Below are 20,818 nucleotides of genomic sequence, written 5' to 3' on the forward strand. Positions count from 1 at the left end.
CAGTGTTTACAATGAAGGAGAGGCCTCTATTTATAGTTGAACCTCCTCAAATCCAACAGTGCAGATTAATTGCATCAACAGTTAAGATTAAAAGGTATCTACAAATTAAATCTCTAAGATTACAAAATCATATCTTCTAAGATTGCATATCATATCTAAGATTGCAATCATATCTAAGATTGTATCATATCTAAGATTGTATATCATATCTAAGATTGCATATCATTGAAGATTATATTTCCATATGAGTCAAGCTTGTAGATGGACCTTAAATCTTTTCAAGTAATGGGCCATTCCGATTGGGCCAAATTATATTTGTAATTCTGGACTGAACTTGGACTTCATTTTTTTTGGGCTTTATTATTTTTGTTTTTGGACTTATTTCTGGGCCCGGGCAAAATTGAGCATCTACAGCTGCCCCTTTTTGCTCATTGCTGTGTAACAGGAATAGAGCAAAGACTATAAAAGGACCAATTTTGCCCGGGCTCGTCGAGTCTTGAGTTCTTGATCCTTGATCTTCTTTAAATGGCCTCTTGACGGCTTCAATCTGCTTCACTGCAACTCAGGAAGGCGATATCTACTATCTTTGATCTGCTCCCCGTCTAATACAGAAACGCCAAATCTGTTATCTTTGATTTGCTCCCCGTCTAATATAGAGACGCTAAATCTGCTTCTTCAATCTGCTCCCCGTCTAATACAGAGATGCCAAATCTGTTATCTCCAATTTGCTCCCCGTCTAATACAGAGATGCCAAATCTGTCATCTTGGATCTGCTTCGATGTAAACACATGAAGGTCAGATCTACTATGTCTTCGATCTACTCCCCGTCTAATACAGAGATGCCAAATCATCTTGGATCTGTTTCAATGAAGGTCCAATCTGTTATGTCTTTAATCTGCTCCCCGTCTAATACAGAGATGCCAAATCATCTTGGATCTACTTCAATGAAGGTCAGATCTGTTGTGTCTTCGATCTGCTCCCCGTCTAATACAGAGATGCCAAATCATCTTGGATCTGCTTCAATGAAGGTCCAATCTGTTATGTCTTTGATCTGCTCCCCGTCTAATACAGAGATGCCAAATCATCTTGGATTTGCTTCAATGAAGGTCAGATCTGTTGTGTCTTCGATCTGCTCCCTGTCTAATACAGAGATGCCAAATCATCTTAGATCTGCTTCAATGAAGGTCAGATTTGCTATGTCTTCGATCAGCTCTCTGCCGAATATGGAGATGCCAAATCATCTTGGATCTACATCAATGAAGGTCAGATCTTCTATGTCTTCGATCTGCTCTCCGTCAAATATGGAGATGCCAAATCATTTTGGATCTACTTCAATGAAGGTCCAATCTACTGTGTCTTCGATCTGCTCCCCGTCTAATACAGAGATGCCAAATCATCTTGGATCTGCTTCAATGAAGGTCAGATCTACTATGTCTTCAATCTGCTCTCCGTCGAATATGGAGATGCCAAATTTGTTTCTTCGATTTGTTCTCTGACAGTACAGAGATGCCAAATCATCTTAGATCTGCTTCAGCGTAAACACTGTAATAGCCCAAATTTTGCCCGGGCTTGCAAGAATTAAATTAATTAATATAAAATAAATAAAAGTCTATTTACAATAAATAGGCTTTAAAGCCTGACAAAACCCAAATGCCTAAAACCCAGCTAAATTACCCATTAACCCGTAACCCAGCTAAACTACCCAAAACCTGGTACCCATTACACCTAGGTCCAAAACGTACAAGGCCCAATTGGCCCAACCTACTTTCAGCAGCAGAGAAACCCTAGCTAAGGTTCGCGCCACAGTAAGCCTAAGGGTCATGTCTCTTCAACCTCTGTTGTTTCAACTACCCTCCATCAGCACCGTGGTTCCAGTCCCCATGTCACACCACAATCAGTGCATAGATCATGCCCCACCGCCGATGATTGCGCTGTTAACCTGCAAGAAAAGGAAAGAAGCAAGCAATCAAGCCAATCAGAATCGGGGACTAATTTTTTGTAATTTATTTGTAAACAGTATAAATGAATGTAAAATATAATGTAATAGTGGGTTTTTTTTTCTTTTTAGACATATATTCAATAAAAAAGGGACATTTTTTATACAGAAAAGAGAGAGAACTACAGTTACTCGAGAAACACAAATGTGATCTTTTTATATATGTTGTAAACAGTAAAGAAGGAAAAGGGGTATATCGATTTGGTTTGCGTCGAAAAGAGGAAACGATTCCAGTTTCCAACCACCGTACATGGCAACATGGATGGAGGCGCGTGGGTGCGTGCAAATCCCTGAACGGAGGCTCGATAGCACTCCGAGAAACCACCCCAAGCCCTCCTTCAGAGGGTTTTCTCTTTTTTTTTTTTAAAACAGATTGTAGAAATGATTTCAAGGCTTAAAAATTGGCTTATATAGCCATATGTAAACGGTGTCATTTTGGCCTAAACAGTAACCTTCAAAACGGCATCATTTTTGGGCCAAGATCCGCGTATTGACCCGATTACCTGGGGAGGATCCGCGTATTTTGTAAATTGGGATAATTTCCCAATTGGTCTTTCTGTATTTTTATCCTTTAAAATTAGGTTTATTTTATCTTTTAATTTCGCTCAAACGTTTTGTTTTTATTTTAATTTGGTCCTTGAGCTCTTTTAATTTGACCCTTCTTTTATTTTTAAATTTCCAAATTTTCATCTGTATTTTATTTCTATTCTATTTAATTCTTTCTAAATTTTATTTTATTTTTAAACTTTATTTCTTTTAGATTATTATTATATATTTCAATATTTTGTATATATATATTTATCTTAAACCTTTTTTTATATATTAAATTATTTTAATAATATTGTTTCATTCATTATTTTTGTATATATTATTTATTTTATTCTAAATCTTTTATAAATATAAAACTTGTTTTATTTTTCTATATTATTACTTTTCATATATTATTTTATATATTATAAGTATTATTTTAAAATTGTATACTATTATCATATATTATTTTAAATTATGTATTATTTTACATTTGTATATACATATTGTATGATATTTCAAAATATTTTTATATAAAGTTTTGTTTCATATATATATATATATATATATATATATATATATATATATATTATTATATTTCATAAATTACTTTTTCTTTATCTATTTACAAAGCATTAATTATCTTTTAAATCATTTCTTTATATCTATATTATTTTAATATCCATTTTTAAAAAAATATCATATTTATTTGTTATTTAAACATTTTACTTCTTAACTTACTTTGTATATTTTTAAATAATTACTCACTTTATTTTATATTTTAATACGTATTAAATATTTTATATATTGTTATATTTTATTAAATGCAAGTTTCATAATGTTATTAAGTGTTGTTTGTTTATTATATATGTTACTACATTATTTTTTTTAATATTATCACATTAGTTTTGTATATGTATTTATATGTCTAATTGTATAGCATGCATCGCTTTTTAAATTAACTATTACTTTGTATGTTTGTATGTTTTGCTTATTCATCTTCAATATATGCTATGTATATCTTTATGTACGTATGTTGTTAAGATTTGCTATATTTATTATTTTTTAATATGTATGTATCTAACATATGATCTTTATGATATTGCTATCATATTGTTTAAATGCATGTTTTATTTACCTGCTACGAAAATATGTTATTATGCATGATTTACAATGTAATATGATTCCTCATGCATCAATTTAAAAACGAGATTCCAAGTTTTCAAAAATAAAAAAGGGCAATGTTTGGTATTCAGAAGCTTCGAGAAAAGTAGTGCCCTAACTTACTGGGTTGCAACTTTTCTCATTGATTTCGATAGTCTAGCACCCTTCTAAGTATTTTTGAAATTTTCAAAATACAAACAACTATTTTGGGAATTTCAAAACATGGTGTCCTAACTTATTGGATATGATGTTTTGTAGTTTCGAAATAGAAATTTTTAAAAGACAAGCTTAGCTTCAAAAGTTTTAAAATACTGCTTCCTAACTTACTGGATGTGATATTTTGACTTGTTTGAAATAAGCGAACCTAAATTTTTCAAATCAAAATATTCTAAAGAGGTTTGCATCTTAAAACTTTCAAATTTCTGACATTAAAGACACTTGATAATCAATTAGGTACCAATTTTTGGGCGTTACGAGGGTGCTAACCCTTCCTCATACGTAACCGACTCCCAAATATGTTTTCTCGACTTTCGTAGACCAAAATTAATGTTTTAAAAACAAAACATTTTATAAGGTGATCCAATCACACCTATTTTTGTAAATTGGGATAATTTCCCAATTGATCCTTCCGCATTTTTATCCTTTAAAATTAGGTTTATTTTATCTTTTAATTTCGCTCAAACGTTTTGTTTTTATTTTAATTTGGTCCTTGAGCTCTTTAAAAAAAGAAAGCACATAAACGATGTCTTTCTAAAAGGGGATATTTTCCGTTTTAATCCCTCTCCTTGTGCGCACATTTTAATTTGACCCTTTTTATTTTTAAATTTTTGAATTTTCATCTGTATTTTTATTTCTATTCTAATTTAATTCTTTCTAAATTTTATTTTATTTTTAAACTTTATTTCTTTTAGATTATTATTATATATTTCAATATTTTGTATATATATATTTATCTTAAACCTTTTTTATATATTAAATTATTTTAATAATATTGTTTCATTCATTATTTTTCAGTATATATTATTTATTTTATTCTAAATATTTTATAAATATAAATTTTTTTATTTTTCTATATTTTTACTTTTCATAATTAATTTATATATTATAAGTATTATTTTAAAATTGTATACTATTATCATATATTATTTTAAATTATGTATTATTTTACATTTGTATATACATATTGTATGATATTGCAAAATATTTTTATATAAAGTTTTGTTTCATTACTTTTATATATATATATATATTGTCGTAACCATTTTTGAAAATAACGGAATCGACTTGGATTTTAAAAATAAAAGAACGGAGTCGCCACCAATCCTTTTTTGACGAGGTGCAATCGGATCACCTCATAAAAGTGGTTGTTTTAATAAATAGTTTGATTTATTTAAACAACAATTTTGGTCTCATAAATCAAGAAAAGCAGGTTCGGAGTCGGTTACGCTCGAGGAAGGATTAGCACCCTCGATACGCCCCAAAATTGGTACCTAGTTGATTAATTAGTGTCTTAGTGTCGAAAAATAAAAAAACTTGAAAGAATTTTAAAATACGATCCTTCTTTATAAAAAGCTCAAGTGTTAAAGACCCTCTCGTCTCAAAATATAAAATGTCACACCCAGTAAGTTAGGACTCGACATCTTAAATTTTCGAGAGCAAGCTTGCCTTTTATGAAATCAGTGTATTTTATTAAAAGGGTATTCGATTATTTAGAATAAACGAGAGAAATCGAAACCCAGTAAGTTAGGCACGTTTTCTCGAATTCTCAAACACCGAATATTGCCTTTATTTCTAAACAAAATTCTTATTTCGAGATGACAAAATATCATACCCGGTAAGTTAGGGCACAACACTTCACATCTTCGAGAATAAGCACTTTTCAAAACTCGTATAATGATTTAAAAGAGTATTCCGTTATTTAGGTTAAATGGGAAAAGTCGAAACCCAGTAAGTTAGGGCACGATTATTTCGGACTACCTAATAACGGATTTTGCTCTTATGAAAGAATTGTTTTAATACATTGAACAAAAAGCAACGCGATTTATAATAAAATGTAAAAGCAAAATATAGCATTGATGTGTATAAGAATATAATAATGGTGCGATTGTCAAAACAATAACATGATCAACTGTAAAAGATGAAGTAAGATCAAGGCTATAATATGCAATTATAAACAAATGATAAACATGGCAAGAATAAAATAACAATGACAACGAAAACGATAACGATAATAATAATAATGTAAATAACAATAGTACTAAACGATAATAACGCATGGTATTTAAATATGATAGTAATAATGTGAATATGAAGTAGGAGGAGCACATGTATGTAAAACATATAATACCATATTACAAATATGTATGCAATATTTATTAAAAATAGTAACAATAACAAAGACCGATAATGACGATATATAATTAAACACATAAATGTATATATTAAAAATAATAATATGTGTACGTAGTATTAAAATACATAAAATGCGATATTAATGACATGTATGCACACAAAATATATGTAATATATTAAAAGATTGGACAGAGTATATGTAAAATATATACATATATAAAATGTATGTAATGTAAGATATGTGCTTAATAGGAATATAATATATATATATATTTAATGAAAGCATATGTGACACACAAATACCTAAAACAATAGTATTAAGCTATTAATAATGCTATATAACATATATGTATATATACATGAAAATATATGCTACTATATGATAATAATGAAAATATAGAAATACAAAAAGGGCCAGATAATAAAAATATTAAATTAAAGTAATAGTATATGTACAAGAAACTATATATATAAATGTGTATATATACACATATAAAATGTACACTAATATATAATGATAATAGTGATAATGATATGCTAATAAATAGATATGGTATAATAATGGAAATATAAATATAAGATAATATGAGAAATAAAAATATAGAAGTGACTTAGTATTAAGGTATATACATAAAATACAATATTAAGTGATAAATACACGTAATAAGAAATGCATCCGTATTTAAGATATATACATAATAAAAATGCGATATTTGAAATACTTTTATAGTATATATACATGCTAATAATAATAATAATAATGTTTAAAATAAATATTAACAATATTATGCAGTATATACATATATATTGAAATGAATGCAATGATAGTATTAGAAGTATGTACACAATATATATGATATATTTAAGAAATATATATATAGATATATGATATTTATATATGGTATAATGTTAATATGTATACGTATATAAAATATAATATAATATTAACATACATATGTGTTAATAAGAATAATAATATTGAAATTATTAATAATACTTTATAACATATATATATATATATAAGTATTAAATAAAATGATAATAATGAACTATTAATAAAAATACAACAATAATAAAATATGATATTATAAATAATATTAAAATAAAATTAGAATAATGAGAAAAAAAGGATGAAATTTGAATTAAAAATGGAACTTTGAGGCGAGTTTAAAATAAACAAAGGGAAAGGGGATTAACTTGAACACGCGAAATAAATGGAGGGGCTGATCATGAAATTATTCCAAGTCCTCAGAACGTATCGTTTCGATGCGGACCAAAGTGAATCAAAAGTCAATTAATGGGCTAAAATAAAAACAAAAGCGAGAAAAGGATCCAATTGAAGGAGATGGAAAAGGCAGAGGATTAGGGCATAAATACCCCAAAAACGACGAAAACACGCGGATCCCTTGTTAGCGGGTCGGGTCCGATTCGGGTTGCGCCTAAACGGCGTCGTTTTGGGTCTGGGCCTGGGCACCAAAACGGTGCCGTTTCGGAAGGCTATAAAAGCCTAAAATCCTTCAAAAATTTCATTCTTCTTTGGTGTTTTAAAAAAAAAGAAGAGAGCTCTCCTCTCTGCTGGTGGCCCGTGTGCTGATGAGGGCTCGACCCGGCACTGACCGTCGCTTGTCAGTAAGCGCCGCCGCCTAATAGGAGTTTCAAAAGGGTATATTTTTTACCTCCTTTTTTATATTTTTTATATGTTTATAATATATGCGTATTTTGAGTAAAATAGGTTAAAAAGAAAGAAAATAACGATGATAACTAAATGAAATCACCTTGGGCTATTAGATGTTTATTCTCTGTTTGGACTATTTTTGCTCTTGATATTGCTGTGGTCTTCTGCTCTTGCTAGTGTTTAAAATCAAAAATTGCTTTTTATTTTTTTTACCCCCCAAAATCCCCCGTACATCGTTTTTGATTCGGCCTTAAATAGCCATTACAAATCTTTTTTTTATATTACATTGTCTCTCTCCTATTGTTGTCGCAGGCAAATGGTAGTGGAGAAGAGGCGGTGGTGGAGGTGCCACTAGCACTGAGGCAGTGGTGGGGGTCAGAAAGTATGGCTGAAAGTTAAGTATAGGGGCAGTGGCTAGGGTTTTTTAGGTTTCTTTTTTGTTTTGTGTTTGGGTCATGTTATTGGGTTAGGGGTTTGGGCTTGAAATTTGGGTTTTGGGGTTAAGAAGTAGGGGTCCCAAAATTGGGCTTGTACAGCTGCCCCTCTTTGCTTGTTGTCGTGTAACGAGAACAGAGCAAAGACTTAAGAAAGACCAATTTTGCCCGGTTCCACTGTGTCTAGACCTGTTTAGCGCTCCTTTTCTCCAGGTAGCTTTATTCCAATCTTGTTGCTTCGCTTCACTTCACTGCTCTACTGCAACTTCGAGAAGGTAAGGTTTGTTTTGATCTGCTCCACTGCAACTCTATGGAGATAAGACATGTGACTTCAATCTTCTCCACTGAAACTCCAAGGAGATCTGCTGTGGCTTCGATCAACTCCACTGCTGTTCCCGGAAGAAGATATTTAATTTTCAGCCTGTTACCCTACTGTTTAGGGGATTAAGGCTTGTCATCTTTGATCTGTTTCCCTACTGCTTATGGTTTTAGATCTGTAATTCAACCTGTTACCCTACTGCTTAGGGGTTTAAGGTTCTTCGTCTTTGATCTGCTCCACTACTGCTTAAGGAGATAAGATCTGTAATTAACCTGTTACCCTACTGCTTAGGGGATTAAGATCTGTAAATCTTCAGCCTGTTACCCTACTGCTTAGGGGTTTAAGGCTCTTTGTTTTCGATCTGCTCCACTACTGCTTAGGGAGATAAGATCTACAATTTGGTCTGTTTCCCTACTGCTTAGGGGCTTAAGACCTTCTGACATCAGCTTGTTACCCTACTGCTTAGGGGGGTTAAAGCTTGGTAGTTTGAATCTGCTTCACTGCATTCGAGGAGGCAAGATTCGACGTATTTGATCTGCCCCTCTGCAACTTCGGGGAGGTGAGATCTGTGATTTTCAGCCTATTACCCTACTGCTTAGGGGGTTAAGGCTCATCTTCTTCGATCTGTTTCCCTACTGCTTAGGGTGATAAGATCTAGGAATTTACTGATTCTAGGGACATGACCTGTAGAATCAGTTCCAGGTATTTATGCTCATATCAAAGAATTAGGGTGTTATTATCAAAATGAATCAAATGTTCCTAATTAGATGCATTTATGAATGATCTATGAATGTATGAGTGCAGCATGTTGTGAGCGTGAATCCCTGTTTAGGTTGCCATTGCTCTTAGTTAATCAAGGTTCCTTTACTGAAATGGTATCCTGTCTTCTTGTTCAGCTTAAATTTTGAATAGAAAACCCGAAGAGGTAGTCCCAATTTAAACTCTTTCTTCTCAGATGCTTCCAATCTTTGAGTTTGGTTAGTTCTAAATAATAGTCCTGTTTCAGGTTCCTGTACTATTTAGAAACTTTCAGAGTAATATGCAGAACTCTTTTTGTGAAAATGGCTTTAGTCCATTAATCATCATTTCAATGCAAAATGCTTGAAAAAGATCATGACAAAACTGAAATTTATCAGAAACAACATTTGAAGGGAATATATTAATTACAGTCAACAAACATTGCTGGAATACAAAATGGATAAAAGGGAATAGGTGCCCCAGATATCGCAGTGAGTTTCTCTATCTTGACTTCTTGAAGGCTCCTTTTTTGCCCAATATGCGTTTAGGGATCTAGAGTACTCTTGCTGATGCCCCAAGATGTAACATCTCCTCCTTGTTAATTTAGGTACCATAAGACCATCGCATGCCCCACCTTTGATCAAAATTTGAATTGCCCTTTATGGGTTTTCAATTCAAAATCCCTTTGGTCTCAAGATGCTCTTTGCGAGTTTTCACCCTGGCCTCTCTCCTTTTTTTTTTTTTTTTTTTTTAGGCGAAGTATTTCTTAACCGAATCCGAATTCACGGGATTGGATAAGGTCTTGCCATCCATTTCAGCCAATATCAATGCTCCGCCAGAAAAGGCTTTCTTCACCACATAAGGCCCTTCCCAATTCGGCATCCATTTTCCTCTGAAGTCTTTTTGTATGGGCAGGATCTTTTTCAGTACTAGGTCTCCCTCGTGGAATTCTCTGGGACGAACCTTTTTGTCGTAAGCTCGCATCATTCGCTTTTGGTACATCTGACCATGGCGAATAGCCCGTAGCCTCTTTTCTTCAATCAAATTCAACCGATCGATCGGATCGGATCCATTCGCTTCATCCAACTTTACCTCGACAAAACTCTAAGGAAGGGATCTCGACCTCGATAGGTAAAATTGCCTCCATTCCATAAACTAATGAGAAAGGCGTTGCCCCAAGAGAAGTTCGATAGACGTTCGATAAGCATAGAGGGCAAATGGTAGCTTCTCATGCCAATCTTTATAAATTTCGTCATCTTTCCTACAATCTTCTTGATGTTCTTATTGGTCGCTTCTCTTGCACTGTTCATCTTGAGCGTCGGTGACGAGTTGTGGTGTCGATCTTGAACGATCGCAGACATCCGCTATCATGCTATTATTTAAATTCAATGCATTGTCAGATATGATCCTTTCTGGCATTCCATATCGACAGATGATTTTCTTTTTTAGGAACTTGCTAACTGCTGATTTAGTGACATTGGCGTATGAAGAGGCCTCCACCCATTTGGTGAAATAATCGATGACCACAAAGATGAAACGATGCCCATTTGAAGCTTTTGGCAAAATTGGCCCAATCACATCCATGCCCCACATCGAGAAAGGCCATGGCGAGGTCATGACATGCGAGATATGAGGAGGCACATTAATCTTGTCTCCATAGATTTGGCACTTATGACATCTTTTGGCGTAGTTAATACAGATCTCCTTCCATGGTGGACCAATAATAACCGAACCTCATAATTTGCTCGGCCATTGTAAAACCATTAGCGTGTGTCCCGCAGATGCCCTCATGGACTTCTTCCAAGATTTTCTTAGCCTCAATGGCGTCTACACACCTTAATAGTACCGATCCTTCCTTCTTTGTACAGATCTCCCCATCTAAGACATAGTCACCGCCGCCTCTTCTCAACGTTCTTCCGTCATTCTCGTAGCTTGGTTAGGGTACTCACGATTCTTCACATATCGTAGGATGTCGTGGTACCAAGGGTGATCATCATTTTCCTCTTCTTCTTCAAGGTTGTAACAATGAGCCGGGGCCTCGTAAATGCTCATTTGGATCGGTTTCACATCTTCTGGTTGGTTCACCTTGATCATAGAAGCCAAAGTTGCTAGGGCGTCAGCCATCTGATTTTCTTCTCGTGGGAGGTAGTAGAAGACAATATCATCGAAATCTCTAATTAACTCAAGGATTAACCTCCGGTAATTGATCAATTTGGGGTCTCTTGTCTCCCATTCACATTTGAGTTGATAAATCACTAGGGCAGAATCTCCATATACCTCTAACACATTGATTTTACGTTCTATGGCCGCACGTATTCCCATGATGCATGCCTCAGATTCGCCATATTGTTCGTGCAAATAAATCTAATTTACTAGTGAATGGATAATGATCTCCACTCGGGGACACGAGAACTGCCCCGATTCCGTTACCCATGGCATTTGATGCTCCGTCAAAGTTTAGCTTCCAAGGGTGACCCTCTTGAGGGTCTTCTTCGGTAGTTGCTATGCACATTAGATCTTCATTTGGGAAATCAAAGTTCAGAGGCTCGTAGTCCTCTAGGGCTCTGCTGGCTAAGAAATCTACTATTGCACTCCCTTTTACGGCCTTCTGGTTCACATAGATTATATCGAATTCAGAAAGTAGAATTTGCCATCGGGCCATTCTCCCGTTCAAGGCAGTTGACTCCATCAAGTACTTCAGAGGATCCATTTTAGAGATCAGCCAAGTTGTATGGTACAACATGTATTGTCTCAGTCTTCGGGTTGTCCAAATCAAGGCACAGCACAACTTTTCAATGAACGAGTATCTCGTCTCACACTCAGTAAACTTTTTACTGAGGTAATATATCGCTTTTTCTTTCCTTCCCGATTCATCGTGTTGGCCAAGTACGCATCCCATAGAATTTTCAAATACCGTCAAATACAGTATCAATGGCTTATCTGGATTAGGTGGTGTCAATACTGGGGCATTGGACAAATATTGCTTAACCTTGTCGAAAGTCTTCTGGCATTCCTCGTCCCAACCACCAGGGTTGTGTTTCTTAAGGAGACGGAATATGGGGTCACATTTTTCAGTTAGTTGTGAAATAAACCGAGCGATGTAATTTAATCTTCCTAGGAATCCTCGGACTTCCTTTTGAGTGCGTGGTGGAGGTAATTCTTGTATGGCTTTGACTTTATCTGGGTCAATCTCAATCCCTTTTTCACTAACTATGAATCCAAGTAGTTTTCCAGACCTGGCTCCAAAGGTACACTTCGCTGGATTGAGTTTCAGCTGGAATTTTCTCAACCTCAAAAATAATTTCCTCAAGACTTGCACATGCTCCTCTTCAGTCCGAGATTTGGCGATCATGTCGTCAACATAGACTTCAATTTCTTTATGCATCATATCATGAAATAGGGTTACCATGGCTCTCTGATATGTTGCTCCCGCATTTTTCAATCCGAACGGCATTACTTTATAGCAGAAGGTTCCCCACATGGTCACAAATGTGGTTTTATTCATGTCTTCAAGATGCATTTTGATCCGATTGTACCCGAGAAACCATCCATGAAGGAGAAAAGTGAGTAACTTTCTGTGTTGTCCACTAAGGTGTCGATATGAGGCAATGGGAAATTATCTTTCGGATGGCCTTGTTTAAGTCTCTCAGTAGTCTACACACATCCGTACTTTCCCATCTTTTTAGGGACGGGACGATGTTGGCTACCCATTCTGAGTACTTAACTACTTGTAAGAAACCAGTATCAAATTGCTTCTTGACCTCCTCTTTTATTTTTAACAGAACATCGGGCCGCATCCTTCGAAGCTTTTGCTGAACTGGCTTGCATTCTTCTTTGATGGGGAGCTTGTGTACCACAAGGTCAGTACTTAGCCAAGGCATATCCTGATATGACCATGCAAAGACATCCTTGAACTCTTGGAGTAACTCAATAAGGTCCCGCTTTGTCTCTGTGGTGATGCAAGTTCCGATCTTTACTTCTCTTCTTTCTAGTTCATCTCCCAAGTTCATGACTTCTACGGTCTCTTCGTGGGGTAGAATCTGTTTCTCCTTGCGTTCTACCATCCTCGACAAATCAGGGGATAAGTTACAATCACTGTCATCTCTAAAATCCTCGGATCCCTCTAGACACATATCGCGCTCAAAGGGAGACTCCGAATTAATAGCAAGGTCACTCACATCGTTGATATCTGGAGACCTGTTTTGGGCAGAAAGGAAGATGCAAAGAACAAAAGAATCTAAGAACAATGGCATGTACGGTATGATTATGAATGAAAGAATATTTGCACTGAATAAGGCGAAAGGATGCATTTCATTGAAATAACGATTTCGAACATAGGCCTATTTCACAAAAAGACACTTATTACTCCTAGGCCTAGGGTAATAAGCGTGTTTTGGGCATTACTCTGTGTTAGTTTTAAAGACTACAGGAATCTCTTCCGCAGTCCAATTATTCAAAACACTTTCTGGCTCATAAGGGCGAATGCCAGTCCCATCCTCTTCTCCAGTTCCTCCTTCGAACGTGGCATTAATGCTGAAGTTTTCCCTCATTTCTTCGGTGGACTCTTGGCCTGCCAATCTTCCTTCAGCATAAATAGTTCCTCCTGACACAAATGTTCTGGATATATGGGGAAAGGTCATTGGCTTCCATTTAACCTCTTCCCGTTCAAACGCGCTCTTCTCCTTTCTCGCTTTCTTCTCTTGCTCCTCTTTCTTTTGTCTTGCATCCGGCTTGAATCCTAAGCCAAAGCGGTCCGCTTGTCCGTGAGCATAGGTACTTTGACCCTTCCTTGTAGGCTTCTTCCAAGTCCTTTCCACAGCAAGGCTCCCTTCCCAACCATCAGTTGTAGTCCCATTCTTGTGGTTTTGGAAAGTCTGGGTGTTGGGACTTTATTTCCTTCGACAACAAAGGTCGCATTTACGAATTCCAACGATCGAAAAGAACATTCTATGGCTTCATCATCTGTCCCAACATATGGTGCGTTGCTGGTAACAGATGCAATGATGTCTTCCTCCGCATTTATGGTCACCAATCGACCTTCCGTTATAAGTTTAAGCTTCTGATGTAATGATGACGGCACTGCCCCTGCCGAGTGGATCCAAGGTCTTCCCAATAGGCAATTGTAAGAGGGTTTAATGTCCATTACTAAGAAGTCTATCTCGTACGTGCTAGGACCGATTTGAAGGGGTAATTCAATCCTCCCCATTACGTTTCTTTCAGTACCGTCAAACGCCCTTACTACATTTTGGCATGTCTTCATATGGGAACTATCCACGGGCAACCTATTCAGTGTGGATAGGGGTAAGACGTTTAGTGCTGATCCATTATCGATCAGTACCCCCGGTAATGTGTATCCCTTGCAACGCGTGGTAATGTGCAGGGCCTTTGTGGACCCCATGCCTCCTAGTGGTATTTCGTCGTCGTTAAAGAAAATAAAATTGTCAGCGCTGATATTGTTGACCAGGCGGTCTAGTTTGTTGACAGAGATGTCATGCGCGACGTATGTCTCGTTCAGCACTTTCATTAACGCGCTCCGATGCGTTTCTGAGCTCAAGAGTAAGGCCAGCACCGAAATGCGAGCTGGTTGCTTATGTAGCTGTTGAACGACGCTGTACTCACTGTGTTTTAAAAATTTTAAGAATTCCCTGGCTTCATTCTCGGTTACTGACTCATTAACTGGCGATTCGAACTCGACCATCTTTTCTTTCCTTTGCTCTACTGTCGGGACCTTTTCTTTGGCAATTTTGGTTCCTGTGCCTTCGGGAACATAACGTCTCCCACTGCGTGTAAAAAAACCTACATCTTGGTTTTCTTGTGAAGCACTGGCCGGGCTCTTCTTTCCTGGGATCGTCACATTGCAGCTGTAATTCCATGGTACCCTCTTGCTATTTTTATAAGGGAAAGCAACGGGCTTCTGGATCACGACTTTGGGTGCGACTTGGGTCCCATCTTCATTAGTTCTTAAGCGTGATATGATAACCAATGGGTGGTTGATTTCGCAAGCACTTCTCGTCGACCCTTCTTCGGAGGCACATACATCTGCTTCTTCCTGGTTCCTGACATATTCGAAGAATTCCAGCTCCTTATTATCCATCAATCCTTGTACTAAAGCCCTGAATTGGCTGCATTTCTGGATCTCATGGTCCTCTTGATCGTGGAACTCACAATAATTCTTCGCTTCTCGAGGCTTAACCCCCGAATTCTGCGCCATCAAACCTCTTTCCCCCATTTTCTTCCATACTTCTTTCAACGGGGTATTTACTTCTGCAACATTCATCTTAATTTCCTTCCCTGAACTCTCGATTATGGCATTTATACCCTTATCCCCATGATTCGGTAATGGGTTTTCTGCACTAGGTGTATCATCAAATTTCACGATGCCCATGTTGATGAGTCTTTCAACTAGCTTCTTGAAAGTGGTACAGTTTTCTATCGAGTGCCCTGGCTCTCGCATGGTATTCGTGATTGGCGCTTATGCGTCGTACCACTTGGGGAATGGGGGTTGCATTGGCTTTAGATAGAAGGGCGACACTACATGGGCATCGAATAAGCTCTGGTACAATTCCTTGTAGGACATCGGGATAGGAGTAAACTGGACTCTTTCCGTGTTAGGCCTTGGGTTGAAGTCCCGTCTTGCGGAGCCCTGATGGCTGGTAGTCACCACCTTTGGTTGGCTCATGGTGACTGGCTTATTATACATACTCATGTTGTTCACATCGTTCTCTTTCCTTCTTGGAGTTGATCTCTTAGCACTTTCCCCTGCTTCAATCCTTCCACATCTTATCGCGTTCTCTATCATTTCTCCAGACATTACTATGTCTGAGAAGCTTTTAGTAGCGCTCCCTAGCATGTGGTTAATGAATGGAGCCTTTAGCGTATTGATAAAGAGCATGGTCGTTTCTTTCTCCAGAAGAGGTGGTTGAACTTGCGTTGCTACCTCTCTCCATCTTTGGGCGTATTGCCTAAAACTCTCATTTTGTTTCTTCTCCATGTTCTGTAATGTGACTCTATCAGGGGCCATGTCTGTCACGTGACTGTACTGCTTCATGAAGGCCTGTGCTAAATCCCTCCATGAGCTGATCTGGTTACGACTCAGCTGGTTGTACCACCTAGAAGCGGCCCCAACCAGACTTTCCTGGAAACAGTGGATCAATAGTTGGTCATTATTGACATAGCCTGCCATTCGTCTGTAGAACATAGTGATGTGAGCCTCGGGACAGCTAGTCCCGTTGTATTTCTCAAATTCTAGGGTCTTGAACTTGGGAGGGAGTACCAGGTCTGGAACCAAACTTAATTCCTTAGCGTCAATTCCACCACGATAGTCAGTGTTTTCCATTTCTTTAAATTTTTCTTCCAACCATCTACATCTTTCCTCAAGCTCTCTCGGGAGTTCTACCCTTGTCTTTTCTGCTTCTATTACTTCATCGAGATTGAGGACCACAGGGTTGGTCGGATTGTCCCCCGGATTGGAGCCCGAACCAGTCTGATAATTCATCTGTGCCGAGACACCGGTTTGAAATGGTTGAGGCCTGATTGTGACTGATGGCCTTCTTGGGTACACATCAGGTTGTGTCTGAACGTCTGCTAGGACAAACCCTGGAGGGTAGACGGGATCTTCGTTGTCATCTCCATTATTGATTATGGGGCTTTTCCCTTTTTCTAATCCGCCAGCCAATAGACGCGTTAATTGATCCATCATACTCCTTTGGGACTCCAGCATCTGGTCCCTTACATCTTGCTGGATTTTGGCCAGCTGTTCTTGCATACGTGCTTGTAGTTGATCCTGCATCTCCCTTTGCATTTGTTCCAATCTTTCTAACCTTTGATCCATTGCTTTTGTTTTCCCTCTTGTACCGTAACGATGTTCCAGGGTAACTGCCATGATTTTTAGGATTTCTTGTGAGTTTTTAGTGCGTATGATGCAATGCTGATGCATGAATGCAATGAATGCGATGAATGCAAAAGGGTGTTGATTCCAATTCGATTTCCTTAGAGTAACTTTTCTAGAAAACAAGTTTCTTTACATAAAATAGATTACATATAAGGCTTGGCCCTGATACTTAAGGCCTTGACTTGTCTAAGAAGCCAAGCTAGCTTTTGGCCTCGGTTCGACTCTGACTCGTATTTTAAACTCAGCACATCGGCTTGTACTGCTAACGTTTGCAAGTGGTCAGCCACTTCTCGTACTTGAGTCAAAGCCTCGCCCATGATGTAGTCCCTGCTCCTGACTTGGTCTTGGGATTGATGAAGTTGCTCCTTCCATCGCTCGTTATTTACTTCGAGGAGTTCTATCTGAAGTTCACGATTTTGCAGCACTGTTTTGAGTTCCTCTATATTCTTTTTTAATTCTTCGATTCCGTTCTGACTAGCTTTCAACTCGATTGCAGAGTTACGCGAGCGGTACTGATATAATAATCTCTCTAACTCTGATACCCGGATCTTTAACCCTTCTTTCTCATTCTGACTTTCTACCAAACTTCTCTTCAGAGCACCTTCTCGAGCTTGAGTATCGCGAAATTTTTCCTCCCACTGGTTGGCTTTGCTTTGCTCTTTTCTAACTTCATGTCGCCATTGTTCGGATGTTTTTCCTAACCCTGCGGTTCTCATTGATCTACGCAACTTCTTATAGTCTGTTTTTAAACTGTCTAAGTCCTCTTCGGCCTTGTTCTTCCCCTTTCTGAGTCTTTCAGCTTCTAGTTTCTGGGCATCGACGTCTAACCCTAACTGCATCTTTTCTTCTTCCAAATGCTCGATCCTTTTTCCTAACTCCAGACTCTTTCTCTCGAAAGCTTGCCTGATGATTTCTATCTCAGATGGGATTACTTTCAAGTGCTCTTCTATCGACTGAGGGTTCCCTTGACCTGATGTAGGGATGTTGTCGTTAATCCTCTGATTCCACCATTGGTCGTACTCAGGAGTAGTCATGGGATTGGCAGCAAACTTCTTCATTTTACGAGTCTGGTTCCAGGCATTCGATATTTCGCGAACTTTCTTTTTGTAATTATTCCCTGTGAACGTGAACTCGCACTGGGCCAACCCGTATGTTGGTGGTGTAAACTGTCTGGATCTATATTGTCGCAATGCAAGCAGAGGAGCGTATCCGACGGCTCCCCATACTCCCAACAAGGGAACCCAATCAAAATCTCCGCATCGATATAATATTTCATCAGGGACCATCCACGGGGCTCTCCATTCAACCTCTTCTTCTTGCAGATTTTGGAGAACAGTCATCCAATTTTCTTCTGTTACATCATCTCGCCTCGGTGTAGCCACTAACTCTTTCAGCGGAGAGTAATTTTCAGAGAAGATACGATATGAGACCTTTTCCACTTTCCAAAAATGGCTGTGGAACCAGGATAGCAAGAGCTGTGCACATCTAATAAATCTCCCTTCACCTGCTCTTCTACAAGCATTTAATGATCTGAAAGTTTCCGCCAAGATTGCGGGTACAGGTGTGGTTCCTTTACTAAGCCTATCAAAAAGGTCAACAACAGCCTCGTCTACATGCCCCAAAGCCTTGGGGAAGATGACCAGTCCATAGATGCTCAAGGCGAAGACATTTACCCTTTTTTCACGCTCGGGTGCGCTAAGATTAGATCCTCAGTTCCTCCATGGGATGCATTTACAATCTCCTTTTTGTTTGATCCGGGTTGTCACCCACTGTTCGCTCATCCCCGTGATGTTCATCGCTTTTTGAAAATGCCGGGGCGTTAAGTGTCCGTATAAATTCGCTATTTGAATCTTTGGGCAACGGAGCAAGGTCGTGTATTCTTCTATAGTAGGTACCAAATCTACCTTCCCGAAAGTGAAGCAACTGTAAGCGGAATTCCAATATTGGGCAAGGGCTCAAAGCAGTGCTCGCTCTACCTTGACATCGGCAGATAAGGTAAATCACCGTAATGACAATAGAATAATTGTTTGAACTCGTCGTCCCACTGGTTCCATATTTCTTTCAATTCTTGGAGATTATTTTGGGTTACGCTGATCTGAGTGAAATTCCATAGCTCTGACACATACCCCTTGGTAAGACTATCACCTTTCTCTTGTTGTGTTGTCTCAGCCCATATCCGGACAGCCGCGTTATCTTCTACTTTATCAAAAAACCCCTTTTCCATGATAAGCTATCTATTTAGGAATCGAACACGAATCAACACCTTTTATGATGAAAATGCCATGCAAATACAATGAAAGTAAAACAAAGCAAGTCAGTAGTTTATGCACAGTTCAAAGCAAACGATAAATATAGCACTTGCTTAGGTAACCACTAGGGTTTCGGAGTGGCTCTACCTAGGGTGGGTTCTTAAGGCTCGCTACATGGGGTTTGATTCTAGAAGAGGGGTATCTGAACCAGCAGATTCCTCGATCTTCACCCATTATAGGCTCATCTGCACTAAGTTCGGTTCAGGGAATACATTTCCTATGGTGCACGGAGATGAAAATCTCACGAAGACATAGGTACAGATGTATCCCAAAGCAATCCACTATCCTCGCACGGAGGTGAAAACCTCACGAAGGAATAGTTTCAGCTCCCACTTAAGAGGGTGTGACCACAACGGTCATGCAATGCAATATGCAACACTATTTAAAGAATCGGACCAACGTAGCAGGTATTATTTAGACCATAAAAATAGCTGATGAAATGTAATGAAAGGATCGTATTTCAAAACCAAATTTTTAATTTTCGATAAAAAGACAAGAGTTAATCAACTTGTGGCTTGACTCTCTCATTCGTATTCCTCAGTGGAGTCGCCAAGCTGTCGTAACCATTTTTTGAAAATAACGGGAATCGACTTGGATTTTAAAAATAAAAGAACGGGAGTCGCCACCAATCCTTTTTTGACGAGGTGCGATCGGATCACCTCATAAAAGTGGTTGTTTTTAATAAATAGTTTGATTTATTTAAACAACAATTTTGGTCTACGCAAATCAAGAAAACAAGTTCGGGAGTCGGTTACGCTCGAGGAAGGATTAGCACCCTCGATACGCCCCAAAATTGGTACCTAGTTGATTAATTAGTGTCTTAGTGTCGAAAAATAAAAAAAACTTGAAAGAATTTTAAAATACGATCCTTCTTTATAAAAAGCTCAAGTGTTAAAGACCCTCTCGTCTCAAAATATAAAATGTCACACCCAGTAAGTTAGGACTCGACATCTTAAATTTTCGAGAGCAAGCTTGCCTTTTATGAAATCTGTATTTTATTAAAAGGGTATTCGATTATTTAGAATAAACGAGAGAAATCGAAACCCAGTAAGTTAGGCACGTTTTCTCAATTCTCAAACACCGAATATTGCCTTTATTTCTAAACAAAATTCTTATTTCGAGATGACAAAATATCATACCCGTAAGTTAGGGCACAACACTTCACATCTTCGAGAATAAGCACTTTTCAAAACTCAGATAATGATTTAAAAGAGTATTCCGTTATTTAGGTTAAATGGGAAAAGTCGAAACCCAGTAAGTTAGGGCACGATTATTTCGGACTACCTAATAACGGATTTTGCTCTTATGAAAGAATTGTTTTAATACATTGAACAAAAAGCAACGCGATTTATAATAAAATGTAAAAGCAAAATATAGCATTGATGTGTATAAGAATATAATAATGGTGCGAC

At 37.5% G+C, this 20,818-nt stretch overlaps 1 protein-coding gene across 1 annotated transcript; it reads right to left on the bottom strand.

Annotated features, from left to right (window-relative positions):
* Nucleotides 1-1,906: 1,906 nt before the first annotated feature.
* On the bottom strand, nt 1,907-15,660 carry LOC128283938 (uncharacterized). The gene is made up of 4 exons (XM_053021350.1): nt 14,151-15,660; nt 13,693-14,034; nt 13,226-13,443; nt 1,907-1,939 (listed from the first exon to the last, which is right to left on the bottom strand). The coding sequence occupies exons 1-4, from the start codon at nt 15,658-15,660 to the stop codon at nt 1,907-1,909; spliced, it is 2,103 nt and encodes a 700-aa protein (XP_052877310.1).
* Nucleotides 15,661-20,818: the final 5,158 nt, after the last annotated feature.

This window comes from Gossypium arboreum, chromosome 11 (genome assembly GCF_025698485.1).
Source record: "Gossypium arboreum isolate Shixiya-1 chromosome 11, ASM2569848v2, whole genome shotgun sequence".
NCBI lineage: Eukaryota > Viridiplantae > Streptophyta > Magnoliopsida > Malvales > Malvaceae > Gossypium > Gossypium arboreum.